Consider the following 22,143-nt stretch of genomic DNA (forward strand, 5'->3'; position numbering starts at 1 on the left):
GCAGGCAGATACACCAGTCCAAATATTTAATATGGGTGTGTAAAGTGCACTGATGTATCTTGTTTAGTGATTCTGTCCCTCTGTAGTCATGTTAAGTCACTAAACAAGTAGGTTTTTTTATTGATAGGTTGTGTTTTCAGTATACAGTGGTACCTCAGGTTACATATGCTTCAGGTTACAGACTCCGCTAACCCAGAAATAGTGCTTCAGGTTAAGAACTTTGCTTCAGGATGAGAACAGAAATCGTGCTCCCGCGGCGCCAGCAGGAGGCCCCATTAGCTAAAGTGGTCTTCAGGTTAAGTACAGTTTCAGGTTAAGAACGGACCTCCGGAACGAATTAAGTACTTAACCCGAGGTACCACTGTACAGTGTACAATGATTTTTTTTTAATGGGATAATGGGTGGAATATAAAATAGCACTAAGGAGATTGTTGTGTCAGTGCAAGCAGTTGACCCACTGAAATTAATAAACATGACTAAGTTAAGCCCATTAATTGCAGTGGGTCTACTCTGAGTAAAACTTAGTTGAATTCCTCTCTTAAGTAAGATTGGGTTGAATCCAATGAAGTTCTTCTCAGAGAAGACCTGTTGAAATGAATGGACCAAACTTAGCCATGTCCATAAATTCCATTGGTCCTACTTAGAGCATGACTGTTGTTGAAGACAACCCACACTCTTTCCAAAATAATAAATGAGGTGGGCATAGGGAGGATGGGTTCTTATTAATGTAAGAAATGGAAACTGCACACTAAAAAACAACAAGAAGAGTGCACATTTGGATCATTTAGTTGGGTTAGCTTCTCTAAAAGGGCAAGCTGTCAGACTCTTAAAAAAAAAAAATGGCAAGATGCTGCGAACTCCCTAGTGTTGCATGACTTCCATGTACACTGTAGCTAATAAACCATTAATAAGATCTTTATATGCAACCAACTCATGTTCTTCCCCATAAATAGATAAAGAGAACGAACTAAACAAGTGCTTTCGGTGCATGCTTTCTTCCTCTTGGAGGCAAGAGCAAACAACACAGGAATCCATACATGAAGAATGTATTTGAAATCAGTTCACTGTAGTATCGTTATCTTGAGCCTGGATTCCACAATCATTCATATATATATATATATATATATATATATATATATATATCAGCTATTCCATGAGACTTCATGTTGAAACTCTTCTGTTTGACACATTTCTGTATTCATATTGCGCATTATTTGCACAACAACAAAGCCACATATATCCTGGCTTTTATTTAAGATGATTCAAATTTTAAATGGGGATCCCTTTATCCTGTAATCGCCATGTAATGAGATTTTTGCACTTATTTGATGATTCCCAAGCACTGCTGCATATATTGGTTACAAGCATTCGGGTAGCTTAGAGGCTGCAGTCTTATTTTGACAATGCATGTTATACATGTTTAACCAGTATCATCATTCTGAAAACATTTATGAATTCAGTCTTATAAATACAAGAAGGCTGCTTTATGTATGTAATAGAGCTGGTTCTATCAGTATCTGACATCTCTCTTCTGAAATGCTGGTCGAATGTTCACTGTATCTGGGTCTATGTTGATAATCATCTGATCATCATAAACTATACGGTGCAAGAACAGGGCACTTATTATATACGTGGTTGGGATTTGTTGGGATTCCTCCTGCTAGGTTTTCATTTAGTCAGAGCACCAGTGGAATTTTTTTCATTCAGATTTTGTAGGCTGCAAAATCTAGGCCTTACTCGAACCCATCAGGAGAGTTTCCTTTCCTCTGTGCTCATCTTCAGTCCTAAGCACAGGAAAAATATTTCTTGGTTTCTTGAAACAAGGCTTACCTGTGCTCTCCGCTTCTTCTTGTTCCCCAAAGGTAGTGGAGATTCCTCTTTGGAAAAGGAGTTCACCTCCACGATTGTGGGCCCTACTGTGAGCACACCAAACAGCCAACATTCCTCCCCAAGCCGCTCCCTTAGTGGTAAGTATGTCATTTTCTGATTCCTGTAGTTTACATCCAAAAGGTGTGATTGAGGCAGAGACCACCTTTGAAATCCTCCAAAAAGGTCTGCACAAAGATAATCACATCAGCGAAGAATTTACCTTTTGGATGAGGCCCTGGAAAAGAGGCAGCTTTTATACAGCAGCCTTGGATTATCTGAACTTTCTGCCTAGTATTCTCTCCTGCTCAGAGTTTTAGTTTGAGAGATTTGAAAGTCACTGTTTGGCTCCTGACACATTTATCGACAAAGAAGGCATTTCCTCTCATAGTGAGTGAATGACTGGAAATTGTGGTTGCTGGGAAAGCACCAGTGGTGCTAGATCATGTGAGCAAAGAGTTGGAGATGCGGGAGAGGACTCTATATTCAGATGGTGTTGGAAAAAGATTTGTTTGCATTGATGCATTCTAATTTGGCATATTCTGCAACCACCAGCATTTTCTGCTGAAATTATCAACTGGGCTTTCCTTTTTTTCTTTTTTGAGAATTTTCCTGGAAAGTATGACCACCATGTTGCAGAGTTAATGTATGGGAAAGATTAGCGTTCTCAGACTTGACTTCTGACTATTGTCTCTCAACTGATAATACCACTTTGTGTTAGACAGCTATATGGTAAAGGTAGAGGGACTCCTGACCATTAGGTCCAGTTGTGACCGACTCTGGGGTTGCGGCGCTCATCTCGCTTTATTGGCCAAGGGCTTCTGGGTCATGTGACCAGCATGACTAAGCTGCTTTTGGCGAACCAGAGCAGTGCACGGAAATGCCGTTTACCTTCCCGCCGGAGCGGTACCTCTTTATCTACTTGCACTTTGACGTGCTTTCAAACTGCGAGGTTGGCAGGAGCAGGGACCAAGCAATGGGAGCTCACCCCGTCGTGGGGATTCGAACCGCTGACCATCTGATCAGCAAGTCCTAGGCTCTGTGGTTTAGACCACAGCGCCACTCGCGTCCCGTTAGATAGCTATAACATCCTCTTAATTCTTTATCTGAAATCATGGGTGGTTTATATTACAGTCCAGTTGGTTTATAAAACCGATTACAGTTGGCTTATAAAAACCAACAATTAAATCCAGTTTTAGTCATTTAGAAAGGAACGTTCAAATGTCCATGTTAACACGTCCGCTGCGTTAAAATTTAGTTGATCCCCTGGAAAAGCATCATCACACTTGTTCAGTGTAACAGGAGGAGAACCCAGCGTATGGTTTGAACAAATAGGAAATGAGTATCTTCCCCTTTAAAAGGGAGACGCTGCCTGATACCGTTGCTTCTGATCAGTCTTGATTTCACAGCTGGTTCAGCCAGGAAGCTCATGCCCCAGTGGAGCAGAAATATTACATAACCTGTTTTGCCAACCCAACCAGACTCTGCCTTCCTTCTGTAAGGAAAGTTGCAGAACAAAAGCCAGCCCTCCGTTTGCTGTGGGGGAGAGAGAAAAAGAAACACTCATCCCCAGGGGAGCGAAAAAACATCAAAGTTCAACCAGCATCAATATACCCAAGCAGCTCCTGCCACAGCGAGCAGGTTTTCACATCATATTTGCGCACAGAGGTGTCGGCTTGCAGCTGGATCTCCAAGATGTATAAACAGGAGTGTATGCCTAACCTAAGTAAGCTGGCTTCTATTAATGTAATTAATGCCGAGATATTCTAGGAGCACAGGTCAATTCTCTGCACTAGCCTCCTGCCATGGCTGCCAGCCATAGCTGTGTGTGCAAGGCCTTTGAGTTGCTACCTTCAGTTTGTATAGCATGAATAGGTGGCAACTAGATAAGGGAGGAAAAAGCAGAGATGCGGGCAATGACCTACATTCTTAACTATTCCAACGCTCTGTGGAATGCCACAAATCAAACACTCTTTAAGAATGAACATGGTAACTGCCGCCTTAATTCTAGGTGCCATTTCTTTTCTTTTTTAACATTTTTTTATTAGTTTTCCAATATACAGTCATACCTCGGGTTGAATGTGCTTCAGGCTGAGCGCTTTCGGGTTGCGCTCTGCGGCAACCCAGAAGTAACGGAGCGTGTTACTTCCGGGTTTCGCCGCATGCGCAGACACTCGAAATGACATCACGCACATGCGCGGAAGCGGCAAAATGCGACCCACGCACGTGCAGACGCGTCTTACGTTCTATTCAGGATGCGAACGGGGCTCCGGAATGGATCCTGTTTGCATCCCGAGGTACCACTGTACTTCCAATAATAGCCAAATTATAACAATAACAATTAATTCCCAAATTATTCAATTCTCAAAGTGCCAGTCAACTTCCAATTAATACATTTTCGTTAAAATCGGCTCCCCTCATCATGGTTTGGGTGCATTTCCGATCTTACATCACTGTGTTCCATAATCATAATTAATGTCAGTTATAATAATAATAATTCCTTAGTCAACAGCTGTATAATTAACGATTTCCATTCGTGATGTTACAATATATAAACTTAGAAAGCTTCAGGTGAGGGGGATGGAGCCCAGTGGAAGTCATCTGGAGACAGGCTTAAAAAGCCTCAGTCTGCTTCCAGCCTTTGCTGGAGCAAATTTCAAATGGTACTTGCCCAGAACATGACAAAATGGTACTTGCAACTAAATGTTGTAGTGCATCCTTCTGACAAATATGCTTGTGTTCATGGCCCTCCCCCAGTCAACCATTCTGCCAAGCAGGGCATTCCATTCTCTCTCCCCCCGCCCATTTTATATTAGGATAACAATCACTAATATTATTTAAAGAATGATAATTGTGTGTGCCTTATTAAAGAGTTACTTAGGAAAAAAATTAAAATATTAAAGCTTCAGGTGACTCAAACTATTAACTTTATTCTGCCCTGTGTGTGAAAAAAATCTAGGTGACATTTCATGGAGAGTCTGAAGGGATTATATCAGCTGTCTAGCCTTCCCCAACCTAGCGCCCTCCATATGTTTTGGACTTCAGCTTCCATCATGCTGTGGGGATATGCCGATTAGGATTGATGCGGGTTGGAGTCCAAAACATCTGAAGGGCGTAAGGTTGGGAAAGGCTGGTTCATACTGTTTCCTTATCCCAAAACACATGAGCATAGCTAAAAGTGCTATCCTTTGTGGGAGGCAAACCAAATACGATTGGAGCACCTTTGTTCACGTGCCTGCTGTGTTTATATACGAAGCAGGTGGTGCTGGGCTTTTTAATTTTAAGAAAAGAAGGATACACAGGTGAGAGAACTGAACCTTCTCCCTCCCTTTATCTGCCTATGCTTTGCTGTTATGGGCATTTTGCTCCCAGCCTAGTCTCAAGCTGGATTGGGAGAAAATTACCAGAAGCAATAAACAGAACGAGGGAGGGGTAAGGGTTGAGCTTCCCTTTTCATTTTGATGCTCTCCACCTTCCGCTGTATTAATAGGTGGTCCTGGTGCATGTTCAGTAACCGTGTGCAAGTTATGGTGGACAATACTGAGCTACATGGACCAATGGACTGAACTGGTATAAGGCAGCTTCCTCCTGTTTTCCCATTGCAGCGGAATGCTGCTTGGAAGAGAACGCAGTGGGACTTAGGAGTTGGGAGGAGATTCGCATACGAGAGTCCTTCTTTTCAGTACACTCCTTGGAATGATGTAACCTGGCTATGGACCAAAGGTTCAGGAGTGTTTATTCAGCAAGGCCTCGCAAACAGCATTCCTTCTGCGGCAGAGGCTGCTCCATGTGTCCCTCGGTTGAAACAGGAAGTCCTCGTTTTTCAAGCTTTACATTCCATTAGCTGCTTCAGGGGGAAGCCCTGCGCTAGATGCTCCCTGCTTTCCAAGTTGCGAGCTTGCCCTGTCTCTGGCTTGGAAAGAGCCAGATTTTAAATATTTGATTGCCCATTTTTGCACCTTGAAATCGGACGAGTGTCCATTGTTACACCAGCTGATGTGGTTAATAATAATAATAATAATAATAATAATTTATTATTTATACCCCACCCATCTGGCTGGGTTTCCCCAGCCACTGGTTGGATTTAGAGGCCAGCTGTGTGTTCCCCTAGCAAAGAGCTCTTCTTGCTAATGTCACAGCTTTCTTGCGCATTCTTAACTGAACCTTTTGGAAACCAGACCCTGGGTTTAGGACTCTTGACCTACTGTCTATAGAAAAGCTGCCACAACATTCTTGCAGGGTGCTGGCAGAAAAATCCCTGAGTCTTAGAAGGCTGCTCTTCAGACTGTTTTCTTGCCTGTATTTTCAGAGTGGAACATCCTTTCTTCCTGGCCGGAGATCTAGTGGAGGAGGAGAGGCCTGCTCCCCTCCCCCATGTGATGAGCGCTACATTATTTGGAGCACTGGGGATTGTATTTGATTTTTACACCTTTTGATACTCTAGAACAGGCATCCCCAAAGTCAGCCCTCTGGATGTTTTGGGACTACAACTCCCATCATCCCTAGCTAACAGGACCAGTGGTCAGGGATGATGGGAATTGTAGTCCCAAAACATCTGGAGGGCTGAGTCTGGGGATGCCTGCTCTAGAACATAAGAAGAACCCTACTGTTGCCCCACACCAACTGGCAGTTTAAAAAGTAATCATAGTAGTTCACTCAGCTGATGTGATTAATGCTCATTTATAGCCCCGGCCTCCATGAATTTGTCTAATCCCTTTTTAAAGTTCCTTCTAAACCAGTGTTTCCCAACCTTGTGTCTCCAGCTGTTTTTGAACTACAACTCCCATCATCCCTGACTAGCAAGACCAGTGGCAAGGGATGATGGGAATTGTAGTCCAAAAACAGCTGGAGGCACAAGGTTGGGAAACTAATAGCTTATTTATATTATTTAATACGTTTATATGTCACATTTCTCTTCCAAGAAGCTCAGGGTGGTGTACATGGTTCTCTTTTCCCCATTTCATCCTGACAACAACTCTGTGAGGTGGAGGAGGGTAAGAGATAGTGACTGGTCCAAGGTCACCCAGTGAGCTTCATGGCCGAGCGGGAGTTCGAACCCTGCTCTCCCAGGTCCTAGTTCCACACTCTAACCGTTACACCACACTGGCTCTCTTGTAACACTGAATCCCATAAGTTGATGATGCACTTTCTGAATAAATACTCCATTGGTTTGTGCTGAATTTGCTCCCGATCAGTGTCAAGGGGTGATCTAAAATAGTGGGAAAGAAGGATAAATCTTTCTCTCCCCCCCCCCCACATCATACATAATTTTAGAAATTTCTATCATGCTCCCCAAGCACCTGGCCTTAGATGCTAGTAGGATCTATTAATAATTATTGATGGTTATTTTTTAGAAGTCTCTTTTCACTCTCCTGGACCATAACAACTTTTTTTAAAAAAAAGTTAACTGTTTACAAATACTTGTCACAAACCTGTACGTGCTTTTTTTTTTGCTTTTACATCTTTTCCCTCCATAGCAAATTCTATCAAGGTGGAAATGTACAGTGATGAAGAATCAAGCCGGCTGCTGTCGCATGACGACCGGCTCATTGAAAAAGAGGACAGCGTGATTGTGGAGGATTCTCTCTCTGAGCCACTCGGCTACTGTGACGGGACAGGGCAGGAGCCACATTCCCCTGGCGGCATCCGGCTACCCAATGGCAAGCTGAAATGTGATATCTGTGGGATGGTGTGCATTGGCCCGAACGTACTGATGGTGCACAAGCGCAGCCACACCGGTGAGCAGGCATGGCTGCTGGTAACCGTAAGGGCTGATGCATGAGCTTTGCACTTGCATAGTGCTTTAAGTCTCAATGGTCTAAAAGTTCTATGTGTCACGCTCAGGCTCTTTAGCCTAATAAGGCTCTGAACTGCTTTATAGCACTTTCCTTACAAGACTGGGTGTTAGATCAATCCAGGTGCATTCAGAGTATTTCACACACCCACATGTCATGCTAAACCATGGTTTTCTGCAAGATGCATGAGCGGGAAGCACTCATGCTTGCTCCTGAACAGCTCCATGGAGGACTTAGGGGGACAGTGTTAAATGAAATAATTGCGCTAGCACAAGGATTGGCACTAGCAGAATGGGACTAGCAGAATGGCAACTCTCTTCCAGAGAGTTGGAGGATTCCCCAGAATGGATTTAGGAAGTGGTGGGGGGGAGCAGAGGGGGAGATAGTTCTGCTGCACAATGAGAAATCCTTGCCCCAATGGAACTGTCCACTTAGGTTAAAAAAAAGCAAAGGACCCCTGGACAGTTAAGCCCAGTCAAAGATGAATATGGGGTTGTGGTGCTCATCTCACTTTCAGGCCGAGGGAGCCAGCGTTTGCCCACAGACAGCTTTCCGGGTCATGTGGCCAGCATGACTAAACCACTTCTGGCGCAACGGGACACTGTGATGGAAACCAGAGCGCATAGAAATGCTGTTTACCTTCCCGCCACAGTGGTACCTATTTCTCTACTTGCACTGGTGTGCTTTTGAACTGCTAGGTTGGCAGGAGATGGGACCGAGCAACAGGAGCTCACCCATCACGGGGATTTGAACCGCCAACCTTCTGATCGGCAAGCCCAAGAGGCTCCATGGTTTAGGCCACAGCGCCACCTGCACCATTTAACACTACACTGAATACAACCCCGAGTCTGTTTGCTTCCTTTAAACTCAGTTTATCAGCATGTTTGAACTGGGGGTCATGGTTCATCAGTGAAAGCAAGGATTGAGGCTAACCTTTCTGGATACTCATCCCAATGCGCTCTTCTTCTTCTTCTTCCTAGGTGAGAGGCCGTTCCATTGCAATCAGTGCGGTGCCTCCTTCACCCAAAAGGGCAACCTCCTGCGCCACATCAAGCTGCACTCGGGCGAGAAGCCCTTCAAATGTCCCTTCTGTAACTATGCTTGTCGGAGGAGAGACGCACTCACGGGGCACCTCCGAACACACTCAGGTGGGTCACGAGGCACTTCTGCTCTAGTTCAGTTTTATGGGTATTTTCTTTTCTTTATTGTCCCATTGTTTTATGTACAGTGTTTAGAAATGTATATAATTAAGCAGCACCATATTTTCCACTCCATAAGACGCACCTGATCATAAGACGCACCTAGTTTTTGGAGGGGGAATGCAAGAAAAAAAAGAGATTCTTTAAAGGGAGCGCTGAGCAGAGCTTGTATGCATCCCAGGCTCTGCTCAGCGCTCCCTTTCACGAGCCGCATGGAGCGTGTGTGCGGAGGCTTTTCCCCAAGGAGGGAGAAGCCCCCAAGAGCCGCACACACGCTCCGTGCGGTTCTTTAAAGGGAGCACGGCTATCCCTGGCTTTTGCGGGAGGTGGGGGAAGGGACAGAGTGTGCGGCATGCTCTGTCCCTTCCCCCAGCTCCCGCAAAAGCCAGGGATAGTTGCGCGAAGCGGGATGAAGGCTCCCTGTGCCCTGTGGAGGTTTTGCGCGGCTAAGCCAGAAGCTAGAACAGCAAGAGGGAGCATGGCACAGTGCTCCCTCTCACTGTTCTGGCTTCTGGGATAGCCGCGCAGCCTGCATTGGCTCCATAAGACGCACACACGTTTACCCTTACTTTTTACTTTTTTTTTTTTTAAATAATATTTATTGAACATTTTCAAATATAACAGAAAAAAGAAAAGAAATAAAACATCCATTTTATAACCTTATTTTCATTAGCATCTTTCCAGGACTTCCCCACCCCACCCCCTCTTGTATTCCAATTCCTTCAAATAGATTCAGCAAGTTCTTACCCCAAATTTTAAACTTATTATAATTAACCCAATGTTAAGAATGTTTTTCCATCCCCTAAAATCGTCCCCGCTCCCTTCCACGAGTTCCCCTCTTTAATATGCAGAACAGATGAAAATAAAAGAAAATAGAAAAAAGAATAAAGTATAATTTAACACCCTTTGGATTCCAAATTTCCCTCCCCCCTTTCCCGGTTGCGTTCCCCAATGTCCATCAATGCCTGTTGTCATCCTGGAGATCCCACATCTAGGCCGAAATCCTTCACAAGTCCACTTTGCCGTCTTTTTAATAGTCTTTGCCGTCTTTTTGATCATCTTTAGTTTCAAGCGTCCAGTCTTGGAAAAACTCTATCTCAAAAAGGTCCATTTTTTCCATCCAGATCTCTGTATTTAAGAGTAAAAACTCGCAATTTTGTTTCTTTAGACCTTTCAAATCTGGATGTCCCAAATGTTCTCACTTCCAGCTTTGTCCAATTCTTGTTGTTCATGTTGTTCTTATTATTCTCTCTCCTAACTTTCCTCTAGTTTCTTTTCCTGCTCTCCTGCAAAAATGTTCCAATTCCAAAAGCTTCTAAATCCCCTACAGAGGCTTTGTTATTCAGGAACAAAACTTTACGTCAAGTCCCTTCCATTCTTCAATAGATAAATCTATTGTCTCCTTTAGTGTAGAGACCTCTGTAGACAAAATAGTGTTCCATTTCTGCAGTTTCCCAGGAGATAAAAAGTCCAATTCAAATTCCATGCCAGCAATACTTGTAGTGTCCCACAGCCCCTCTAGAGGGATTATAGTAACTCAGTTTCCTTCCAGATCGCACCCAACAGTCAAAGTAACTTGTTATTCCTTGTTTTAAACAATTTATATCTAATTTGTAACAAATGTAACCGGCAAAGTCCTCATAACAAAGTTCTCTTTTTATTCTTCAGCTTTGACAGCTCCTTTGACAGCTGTCAAAGCCTCTGTTTCTCCTCTCCCGGCGCTCTCGCGGATCGCTCCCGGTTCCCGGGGGGGGGGGGTTGCATTTTAGCTCACGTTCTACTTTTCTCCCCCAGCCCAGTCTTATAATTTTCCATCGTGAAATTAGTAACTTTATCAAACTAAGGTAGCACTCGATCTTAGTTGTTAAATCCTTTACTTTAAATCCTCTACGACAGGGGGGAGACGGACTTCCTTTTTGCACCTCCCCCGCTCGCTCCGAATTTAATTTTTTTCCCCTTTTTAAGTCCAGTTTCCAATTACTCACGGGTTGTTCTTTTTAAACCGAATTTTCAATGGAAGAAGTCAGCGCTCTCCGCCAAATGGCATGCGGCTTCGCTCGGTAGGGGAAGCGGAGGACTCATAGCACCACACACCCCCCCCCCGGCACCCGCTCCGTAGCCTTTAAAAAGGCTCCTTCGCAGGTCGGGGGGGGGCGCAAACGGTGCCCGCCGAGTCACCATGCCCATGGGTTTCAGCGCCCATGGTTTTTGAGGGTCCCCGCGACGCCGACGTGGTAGAACCCAGCCCCTGCCGAGCAGGCTCCCTCCGGAGCTCGGAGGGAGTCCGCCATTCGGCGATGGCGCCAACCTGGAAGTCCGTTTACCCTTACTTTTTAGGAGGGGAAAAGTGCGTCTTATAGAGCGAAAAATACAGTATATAAATTTCTTAGACAAAAAATAAATAGTTATAGCAAGGTAGGCCTTGGTGGGTTGGTAGAACTATCTCTTGCTCTTTGCCCTCGGCCCAAACCTCTGCTTGTTGGAGTCACCTCTTCTTAAAGGGAGGTAGACCACAGTGACCACCCATGTCAAGCTTCAGGGAATCCGACCCCTCCTCCGGTGGCAGCCAAAAAGCAGATAAAAAGGAATAGTTCTTACCAAGTAATTTATTCAGTATTCACAGAGAGAGACGAAGGAATGCAGTCTCTATTAAATAATGGCGTTGCTCCGAGTAAATTCCAACCCCTTCCATCTCTCCTATTCTACGTCATCCCTGCGCTGGCTAATTTGAGTTTTCTGCCTGTGAGCTTTCTGTTCTACTACTCTCAATACCATCCTAGTCCTGGGAGAGGGGGGCTCAGGAACGCTTTCCAAAGACACTGAGTCTGTCAGCTGTCACGCCCCCGGTGCTGCTTCTTCCTGCTGTTCCTCTCCCAACGTTTCCCAGCTTTTCCACTCTGCAGCCTCTGAACTATGTCCTTCTGCAAACCACTGTTCTAAATCTATACTGTCCTCCTGTTCTCGGGAAGGTTCAGGAGAAGGTGGGGGCAGTCCCCACCATTCCACCTCAGTCCAGCCCCTGGCAACCCACAGCCATCCAACCATTCCGTTCCATCACCTCCAGTGCCTGCCTTCTAATCTGGATCCACCCATTCATGATTTCTTTCTCTCTAACAGATGTTATTTACTTCTTGCATCTGTATCCCACCCTTCCTTCAACTCTGAAGGTGGAACTGTCTTCACACCATTCTCTGGATTTTAGGAACATTCCCGTCATTCAGGTTCTTCTTCTCTAACTGACCCTGGAAATCTTCATATTGTTGACTCTGCATTATCTTAATGGCAGTTTTATCAAGCTTTACCTGTTGGTCCTAGTAATCTCTTAGATTGAGCCTACTCTGTCCTTAATCCTATGGATTAGCATGACTTTATGTTGCACCTGAATAAAACCTCAATTGCAGCAATTAAAGTTCAGCTGAAGATCTGTATAAGTTCTCAAAGTTGTGACTTATATAAAAGGGGGTGGGGAATGAATATCTAAACAAAATTCTTAAACTTAGAATCTACTTCAGTAGGAAAGGAATTACATTGAAAATAAAACTTAGCGTATTTTGTTGTAGCATATTTATGCAAATCTATGGTTCAGCCACACCTGGAATGCTGGGCATGTAATTCTGGACACCACTCCTCAAAAGGGATATTTTTAAAAATGAGAAATTAAATTTAGAAGCAACCAAAATGATCAAGGCACTGGAGCAACTCCTTTATAAGAAAAAGGTTACACTGTTTGGGACTTTCTAGCTTAGAAAAAAGACATGGGGTAGGGAAGCAAATGAGGAGATTGCTCAGTTGGTAGCGTATGAAATCTCAGGGTCGTGGGTTTGAGCCCCACACTGGGCAAAAAGTTTCCTTCATTGCAGGGGGTTGGACTAGATGACCCTCACGGTCCCTTCCAACTCTACAATTCTATGAAAGTAGTGATAGCTGCCAGCTTGGATGGATTTAAAAGGAGAATAAGACTATCAGTGGCTACTAGTCATGACAGGGGTTATATTTCCTTCCGTATCGGAGTAGTATTCCTCTGTTACTACAATTTAGTCCTGCTTGCAATTTTTTCCATAGGCATCTGGTTGGCCATTATGGGAAAGAGATTGCTGGAACATTTAGACCAGGGGTCAGCAAACTTTTCCAGCAGGGGGCCAGTCCACTGTCCCTCAGACCTTGTGAGGGGCTGGACTATATTTTGGAAAAAAAAAATATGAACGAATTCCTATGCCCCACAAATAACCCAGAGATGCATTTTAAGTAAAAGGACACATTCTACTCATGTAAAAACACGTCTGCAGGCTGGATTGAGAAGATGGTTAGGCCGCATCCGGCCCCCGGGCCTTAGTTTGCCTACCCATGATTTAGACCTTTGGGCTGCTTTTATTCTCTTATCTTGCACTGCTGGATCCAACTCCTTGCTGGCTTTCTGTGGGTTACTGGTTTGTCAATAGGGTGCCTTATTTGTGTAGAGATGTGTAGGATTTGTGTGGACGGTTGGCATGAAGATGGACTGGTGAGTTTGTCATCAGCCTCTTAACCCACGATACTTGTGATGTGGCTCTTTAAATTTAGTCTAAGGTTTTTTATTGTAGCAGTTGGCGTGCTGTGAGCGGGGGCGGGGGTGCTGCAGAGGGGGCAGGAAAGAGAGAGGGAAATCTGCCCACCTGCTGAGCATGTATTATTTTCTCTTAGCTTCTATTTCTGCAGTGCTTTGGGGCTTTTTAACACAAACAAAATTCTTCTCTCATGCGCTGAACTTCCCTCCCTGAAAAAAAAGTTTCTTTTTGCATTATTTAGGAAACCCTGATTAGCTATTTTGTGAGCAAAGGAGATCAGCATGTTGTTGTCATTCCCCGCCCCCCCCCCAGCTTGCATGGAAGTTGAGGGATGCCGTGGAATCATGACAGCTCTCTTCACAGATCACTGTGCATTGCTGGGATGCTGCTGCTCTGTGCCTCGAGGCCTCTGGCCTTCCTGAAGAGTCCTTCAGTCTGGAGCAATCAAAATCAGTTGTCACTTCCCCCAACCAGCTTCCGCTTGGGTGGTTCCTGGCGACAGTTCGCAGTGGCGACAGCTCCTCTGATTCCGACCCTTCGGGGGGGGGTGCCAGTAGGTATCCATGGTGCTTAGTACGGGCTCAGAACTATTTTGCACGTATCGTTTTTTGAGACCGAGAGAGAACTTGCAGTTTGGGGGATTCGCTCAGTCGCAAAACAAAAGGTGTTGGCATTTGCCACCGAGTGAGACGCTGCCTCTGCAAAGAGCACTTTTGGGGTCATTGTATGCTGGAGCATCAGAAAATACCCTGAAGGGCCAGCCAGATGGATTGTGGGAGCTGACATGAAACGTCAGCTAAGTCAAGGTCCTGCCTTCAGAGGAAGACTGCCTCACCTGATAAAGAACCAGGCTGTAATCTTTAGCCGCCACAACCCTGCTGAAAAGTTAGTTAACGCAGAAGAGTTTTGTCATCTGAGGTTCCAGATAGGTTTGGGGAAATATCTCTGTTCGGCCCCAGTAGACCAGATGCTCAGGAATTTTCTTAGAACAACCTTCTTAAATACAAACAATGGGCCATCATGGAAGTGCTAAGCCTTAGCAGCTAAGGTGGTATCCCATCCTACTTATCTGCTTCCATTTCTCTCTTTCCCTCAATCCTAATTAGGTGGCAAACTTGTGTCTGGCCTATACGACTTGTGACTGCTGGTGGGGGCTCATGTGACTGCTCCTCAGTGCCAAACGCTAGACTTGTCCCTGACATGCATGTTTTCTGTGTGCAGGGAATGTCTTTGTATTGAGGTATCTCAAGGAGCCCTAAGCCAACCTGAAGTATACTTATTAGGGGATGCTACAACTGCTTGCTAATTTCCTGTACCCAATTGTACCATTTTTTCAGACACTGAAATGAAATATCCCAGAGTGCAGAAGTAGGATTGTCATTTGACTTCCTTTTTTATCCTTTTGTACATGTCTCTTTCCCACTCCCCATATATTTAAAATTGTGCTTGTCCCAAAAGGCTCAGGGTGGAAAACTGTATCTGAGGCCTAACAAGACAAGTGTACCCTTGTTCCCAAGGCTTATAGTATAAAACTGTGTTTCACTGAGATTCCCTGCTAGTCAAAGGGCAAACCTAAGCCCAGAAGAAGGCTAAACACCAGCAGCTGGTTAGCTGAACTGCTACAATTGCTGTTATTCACTATATAGTTAAAAAGGTAAAAGACCCCTGGACGGTTATGTCCAGTTAAAGGCAACTATGGGGTGCGATGCTCATCTCACTTCAGGCTGAGGGAGCCGGCGTTTGTCCACAGATAGCTTTCCGGGTCATTTGGCCACCATGACTAAATCACTTCTGATGCAACGGAACACCGTGACAAGTGCCAGAGCACACAGAAACACTGTTTACCTTTCCCACTGCAGCAGTACCTAGTTAACTTGCTTTGGAACTGGGACCAGGGACACGGGTGGCTCTGTGGTCTAAACCATTGAGCCTCTTGGGCTTGCCGAGCGGAAGGTTGGCGTTGGAATCTACGCGATGGGGTGATCTCCCGTGGCTCTGTCCCAGCTTCTGCCAACCTAGCAGTTCGCAAGTATATGAACACAAGTAGATAAATAGGTATTGCTGCGACGGGAAGGTAAATGGCATTTCCGTGCACTCTGGCACTCGTGCACCAGTAGCGATTTCATCATGACCCGGAAAGCTGTCTGTGGACAAATGCCTGTTCCCTCGGCCTGAAAAGCAAAATGAGCACCGCTACCCCATAGTCACCTAACCATCCAGGGGTCCTTTACCTTTTTTATTCAGTATATACATGACAGTTAGCTATTGTGGCTGTTCTCTAAGGGTCCCTAGGGATTTTAGTGCCATGGCTAGAGATCAGAGAGAGAGAACTACGGGCACCTCCCCATACACACATGTGCACACAAAAGTACAATTCTTGATTCCACCACTATTTTGATGGAAGCATTTTTCTTTTTCTTTTTTGGAAATGCTTTAAGCAAATTTAGAATGTGAGTCAGTAGCAGACACGGGGGTGGGGTGGGGGTGGGGGTGGGGCAAAGCCTGCTGGATCAGACCAATGACCCATCTAGACTAGCATCCTGGTGGCCAGTGGGTGCCTCCAGGAAGCTCTCAAGCAAGGCCTGAGCACAACTTCACCCTGCTCAACTGCAGTTGGTTGACTAGCAACTGGTACTCAGAGACCTTCAGCAACAGTGAAGGTGGAGCACAGCCATCATGACTAGTAACCATTGATCACTTTATCCTCCATGAATTCGTCTAATTCTCTTTTAAAGCCCCACCATACCGTGTGCTGCTGATGTGTAGTGTGCAATATATCTGCCAACTTTGCAGTGTTCTGTGCATGTGGCAGCCCCAGAACATAGCTTAAATTATGGCCTCCTTATGCCATTTAGAGGGACTCGGGTGGCGCTGTGGGTTAAACCACAGAGCCTAGGACTTGCCGATCAGAAGGTCGGCGGTTTGAATCCCCGCGACGGGGTGAGCTTCCATTGCTTGGTCCCTGCTCCTGCCAACCTGGCAGTTCGAAAGCACGTCAAAGTGCAAGTAGATAAATAGGTACCGCTCCGTGCACTGCTCTGGTTCGCCAGAAGCGGCTTAGTCATGCTGGCCACATGACCCGGAAGCTGTACGCCGGCTCCCTCGGCCAATAAAGCGAGATGAGCGCCGCAACCCCAGAGTCGGCCACGACTGGACCTAATGGTCAGGGGTCCCTTTACCTTTTATGTCATTTAATCATGCACTAATTGAGTTGGATAACCCATGCATTCTTTCATCAAACCACTTGAAATTAACGTTTACATTGCCATAGGCCGTTTGTGTAACGGAACCCTATCCTGAACCTTCTTAGCTTTTCAGAGAAGTTGTTTCTAGCTTACCTACCCTTTTGATTATTGCAGAGTCTGGAAAGCGTATTGCTATCTCCGGTGTACCTTCTTGTTATCCTTATCGCTGGTTCATCCCTTCAATTCCTGCTAAGATGTTGATATCCCCAGGCAGGGAAATCTGCAGGAGAACAGTTTTGCATTATGTAACAAAGAGGAATAGATACATGTACAGATGCCAGTATATGTTGGCTTGAATTTCTAGTTCCCCCCTGACAGTTTTGGGCAGTGTATTATAACTAAAAACTCAAACTCAAAATGGCAAATCAAAAGACAAGGCATAGCTGTTAAATCCTGCCTTTCCAACTTAGGGTTCCCACTGAAAGCCTGCTCAGATTAGAAAGCGTTACTGTAGGGCTTTTGAAAGACCTATGTAAGTCCACAGTGGGAGTATTCTAGATCAAGGGCAGCCTATGCCAAGAATGCTGTGTCCTTGTAGAATGAAATTAGTGCACAGAAGGTATATGGAAGAGCCTGCTCTCAGCTGATCTCAAGGGAATGTAAGAGAGTAAAGGGAAGAGTAGGTCTCTTTGGTAAGCTGGGCTGAAGCCATTAAGCCTCCAGAGGCAACAGCTTCGTAATTACTTGCACAGCTTTTGTCCTGAGAGCTAGAGAGAGGAGTCTATAGCCTGGGCTTCTATAATCTGCACCCCAGAAATCCAGAGCCTGTGCCGAAAACAATTTAAATTCTGTGCTTTGCACGATTTATGCAAAACAGTCATACCTCGGGTTGAAGTAGTTTCAGGTTAAGCATTTTCGGGTTGTGCTCTGCGGTGACACGGAAGTAACAGAGTGCGTTACTTCCGGGTTTCGCTGCATGCACAGATGCTCAAAATGACGTCGTGCGCATGCACGGAAGCGGCGAATCGTGACACGCACAGACACGGGTTGTGTTCACTTCAGGATGTGAACGGGGCTCCGGAATGGATCCCGTTCGCATCCATAGGTACCACTGTACAATATATTCAGGCCATGAGGGCAAAGACTGAAGTGAGACTACATCTGAGGTCTAAAGGATTCAAGTGGACACAGTATATACTAATGCACACATGCCTCCCCCACCCCAGCCCCCGGAAAGCCTACCCCAGAAATTTCTTGGTATGTAGGCATCTGAGATGCTGCTTACATGTTTCTAGTTTTGCTTAAGCAAAAAGAAAGGGCAGGTTCAGACTCCAGTGCAGACAGACATCTTTATCTCTCCACTGTCTTTAGCGACATTGTAGTTTTTGTAGATCTTTACTTAATCTGTGCATACGTAGAACTTGAATCCCTGCTTTGGTCCTTTTGGTTTGTTGCCTACCTGACTGTGAAAATAAGCTTGAGTGTGTGTGGATAGGCGATGCCTGGTGAAATAGGGAGAAGAGAAGAAGGTACCTCAGTGGTCTGGAGGTGAGGGTTCACTGGCATGTATAAAGTTCCATGTAGCAGAACAGAGTGCGTAAAATAAGCAGATGTATGCAAAAGTGATTAATTTGCATGCTTCGTGCAGGGCACAGAATTGCGCTTTCTTGACTCAGCATTTTATTTGCCTTAGCACAGAATATTCTCTCAAGTGCATGGAGCATGCATAGCCTCGGGCATGGCTCAAACCCCTGTGCTCTCAACCAGCATGAGTTGATGCTGTGCATATAAACCAGCTCAGCTGACAGCATGTGCTGCTATCAAGCAGCTTAAAAAGGTAAATGAGCCAGTATGCGAGGCACAGCTGATACCATTCTTTACTTTCTGCAGTGTCACCCTTGTTCCTAGAGTTATGTCGGAGTCAGATATGTTTGGTCTTAACACTGTGTTTTGGTTGCTTAAGCTCCCTTTCCCTGAAAATTTATCTTAAAATCAAACTAATTCCCTCCCCCCTTTTACTTACAGTGGTACCTCGGGTTACATACGCTTCAGGTTACATACGCTTCAGGTTACAGACTCCGCTAACCCAGAAATAGTACCTAGGGTTAAGAACTTTGCTTCAGGATGAGAACAGAAATTGTGCAGCGGCGGCGCAGCAGCAGCAGCAGGAGGCCCCATTAGCTAAAGTGGTGCTTCAGGTTAAGAACAGACCTCCAGAACGAATTAAATTCTTAACCCGAAGTACCACTGTACTTAGAAACCTCTCTTTTAAAGCAATGGATATGTTCCTACCATTTAAAAAAAAAACACTTTTCTGCTTGAATATCTCTGTGTGTGCTTATTTATCATTGGTATATTCCAAGTCCTCCAACAGAAAACAGAACTGAAGACTGAAAATTTCAGAACATAGCTGAAGACAGGGTGGAGAAGATACAGTGGACCTTTGGGTTGTGAACGTGATCCGTGCGGGAGGCATGTTCGCAACCTGCAGCACTGCGTCTGCGCACACGTGGGTTGTGATTCGGTGCTTCTGCGCATGTGCAAAGCACAATTTAGTGCTTCTGCGAGTGCCAAAACCCGGAAGTAACCCATTCTGGTACTTCCAGGTTTGGCGCGGTGCGCAACCTGTAACATCTGTAACCCAAGGTATGACTGTACTGAATTCTCAGGACCTTGCAGGCTACACTCCTGAGTTTGACCCGTGCTCCGGAAGGACCATGTGCCACTACAACTCGCTGGTCTCCAAAGCCTGGCTAGTAACCTCAGCCCTGATAGAAATGCTCTAATGGAGGCTCCTCTAGCACTGTTGTTACGTGTCTTACACCACATCAGGATATTGGCACATCTTGTTCTCTACTGGCTGGCCATAACTTCCCACAGTTTCAGAAGGGTATCCTTCTCAGGCCTGCCCAGTTGAACCTGGCATCTTCTGCATGCAGATCGTATGCTCTGCCACTCAGCCATCAACAGCCCTTCCCTAAATCTGTGTGCACATTGGCACCTCTGCCCAAGATCCTGATATTGGCTAGAGAATACTGAGGAAAGTTAGGGCAGTATGGTCTGCTCTAAGAGGAGAAAAATGCTTAAGAGTGTGATAAATATTGACAGAAACTCGCCTGCAGTTCCCTGCACAAATGGTCAGTTTAGAAGGACCCTCAAGACTTCGACCTAGTTGTCTCCAGAAGCATGCTTTTTCCAAGGCCTTCTGTTTCATTAGTGTAATTTCTGTGCCACCAGCCCTCCGTATATCACGGCAGAGAATGATGATAAGCAGCTGTTGACGGATAAAATGTGCCAAATCCTAACATTTGTTTGTAATATCGAAGAAAATTAAGGCTGTGCAGAAGGGCAGATTGTTAATACGCGGCAGAGAGGGTATATGAGTGAAATGACAGTGTCCTCATCAGCGTTTGGATTTTACGGCTGTAAAAATAGCCTGTCCCACCTGGGGAAGGGGGAGCAAGGAATATCTTTCTTCTCCCCACCCCTTAACCTGACATGTGTGTTTCATGCTGTTCCCCTGGGTGAGGCAGTTGCTTTCATCTTTGAAGATCTGCCTCCAAAAAAGTGAGGATTTATAAACCAGATCAAACGCATCACATCAGTTAGAAATAGATCAGAAGCTGCATCTACACGTGGGATCACTAGGATGACTCTTCTCTCATGGGGCTATCTCTCTTCGGTACACAACTCTCCTTCCTTCCTTCCTTCCTTCCTTCCTTCCTTCCTTCCTTCCTTCCTTTCTCTCCTTCTTTCTCTCTTTCTCTCTCTCTTTCTCTCTCTCTCTCTCCCCAACCCAGTAAACAAATGCATTTGGAATTTGCATTCAGCAGACCCAGTTCTACAGAATTTTCTCCCCTCCCCTCCTCCCCAGGATATTTGGAGAGCAGACTGTCAGAATTTAGTTCCCTGTTTTTATATATGCAATTTAAAGATTGAAAGGGTCTTCTTGCCCATAGAGGAAATGCGGTTTTAAGTGAAGCACAACTTAACAGCACAGCTTAAATGAGAAAGTACTCTTTTGATTAGGTATGACAACAGGCTTCCTTTAAAACAAACAGTACCAGGCGTTGCATGTGTAGCTCAGAAATAGATGTATGACTGGCCAGGATTGTGTTACGGAGTCAGTGGCTCTTCCAAATAGGGACCCTATAGATGTCCTAGACCTTCTTTGCTGTTAAAAACTCCCTGTCAGTAGGGAACAGATTCCTAGTTGTGGGGTAACTCATATGCTGTACGTCAGGTGTGGGGAGTGCCAGTTTCTCCCCTGAGGGCCACTTTCCCTATGAAGTAATTTGTTGGGGGGGGGTGAATGTCATGGGTAGTTGGGGTTGGAACTAAAATTTTGCAGGGCCACCTGCCCCATTGCTCCACATGCCTGAACACTCAGTGGTATTACCATTGTACGGTTGACTTGTGGCAGAAGCCCAGAAGCCCACTTTGCAGAATGAACAGGAGGGCTCCCAAACTCTGCAGAGCTGGCTTATCGCACTTGGACCCTGTTAAGTCCAGATACAAGAATTACCTAATTGCACCACTGCATCCATTAATTTTCTTACACACACACACACACACAACTTCCTCCTCTAGGTGGGATTATTCCTGGAATTGTACTGTGCTTCCCGTGTGCTCTATGTGTCTCAGAAGCACAGAATGAGAATAAGGTTATATATCCAGGAAGGCTGCTCCTCGTTCTGCTGAAGAGAAGGCAGCGGAACACTAGCCATTGTGAGTATGGCAAATTGGATTGAAGACCCCTGATCATGACTCCTCAGTTTGGAATTAGAAAGGCACTAAGCCATTCCAGAAATTACTTTTTCAGTAGCACACAATTCAGTTCAGTTTCTGACAGACACCAGCTGGCTTAAGAATTTCACTTAGAAGGCTTGTTGAAAGAGGAATGTCAAAAGGGCAATAGAGAAGGTCCCTTACGTTATATAAAATGGCAGGGAGTTCCAAAAGGACATCTCCATTCCTAAAAACTTTCCTAGTTCAGTTTCTCTGTTTGTCTCGGTTGAGTCAAGAGGCAGAACGTTACCCCCCCCCCTTTCATTCTCAGTGCATTGTGTAGGGCTATTGATCTTCACAATTGCATTTGACATTGCACAGGCTCTGTGAGACGTCTTTTGATTGTTGATTGTTGTTAGCCGCCCTGAGCCCGGCTTCGGCTGGGGAGGGCGGGATATAAATAAAAATTTATTATTATTATTATTATTATTCCACCCTCCTCCCGCCAGCCTCTTTTTCCTTTATTTGGTGAACCTTTTGCTTTTCTAGCCACTTCCCAGAAGTGTTTTGTTTTGTTTTGTTTTTCATCAGGCTGCTAGTTTTCATGGTTCTGGGTCTCTTTCTCTTTCCTTCGCCCCTCCCTCCCTCCCCCCCCCCCCCGATCCATGATCTTCTTGCACCTGGGGCTGGGCTGAAGGACTGCGATATCAGCCAGTATGTTGTAAAAACCATGAGCTGTTTTATTTCACCACCACCACCATTTACTCTGAAGAGCCTAAGGATGTGCTGTACAGTGGTACCTCGGGTTACATACGCTTCAGGTTAC

At 45.3% G+C, this 22,143-nt stretch overlaps 1 protein-coding gene across 13 annotated transcripts in view; it reads left to right on the plus strand.

The window, feature by feature from the left end:
- The window catches only part of IKZF4 (IKAROS family zinc finger 4), a 93,533-nt gene that overhangs the window by 40,542 nt on the left and 30,848 nt on the right, over positions 1 to 22,143 (plus strand). For all 13 annotated transcript variants that reach the window (XR_014153300.1, XR_014153301.1, XM_081849723.1 and 10 more), the window contains exons 3-5: positions 1,863 to 1,967; positions 7,344 to 7,604; positions 8,642 to 8,809. Coding sequence is in view for 11 of the 13 variants with exons in the window: in XM_081849723.1 (XP_081705849.1) it covers positions 1,863 to 1,967; positions 7,344 to 7,604; positions 8,642 to 8,809 (534 nt within the window). In the remaining 2 variants the exon portion in view is untranslated. The remainder of the gene's footprint in view (positions 1 to 1,862; positions 1,968 to 7,343; positions 7,605 to 8,641; positions 8,810 to 22,143) is intronic.

Source organism: Podarcis erhardii (genome assembly GCF_964252035.2).
Source record: "Podarcis erhardii genome assembly, chromosome: 2".
In the NCBI taxonomy this organism is placed as follows: domain Eukaryota; kingdom Metazoa; phylum Chordata; class Lepidosauria; order Squamata; family Lacertidae; genus Podarcis; species Podarcis erhardii.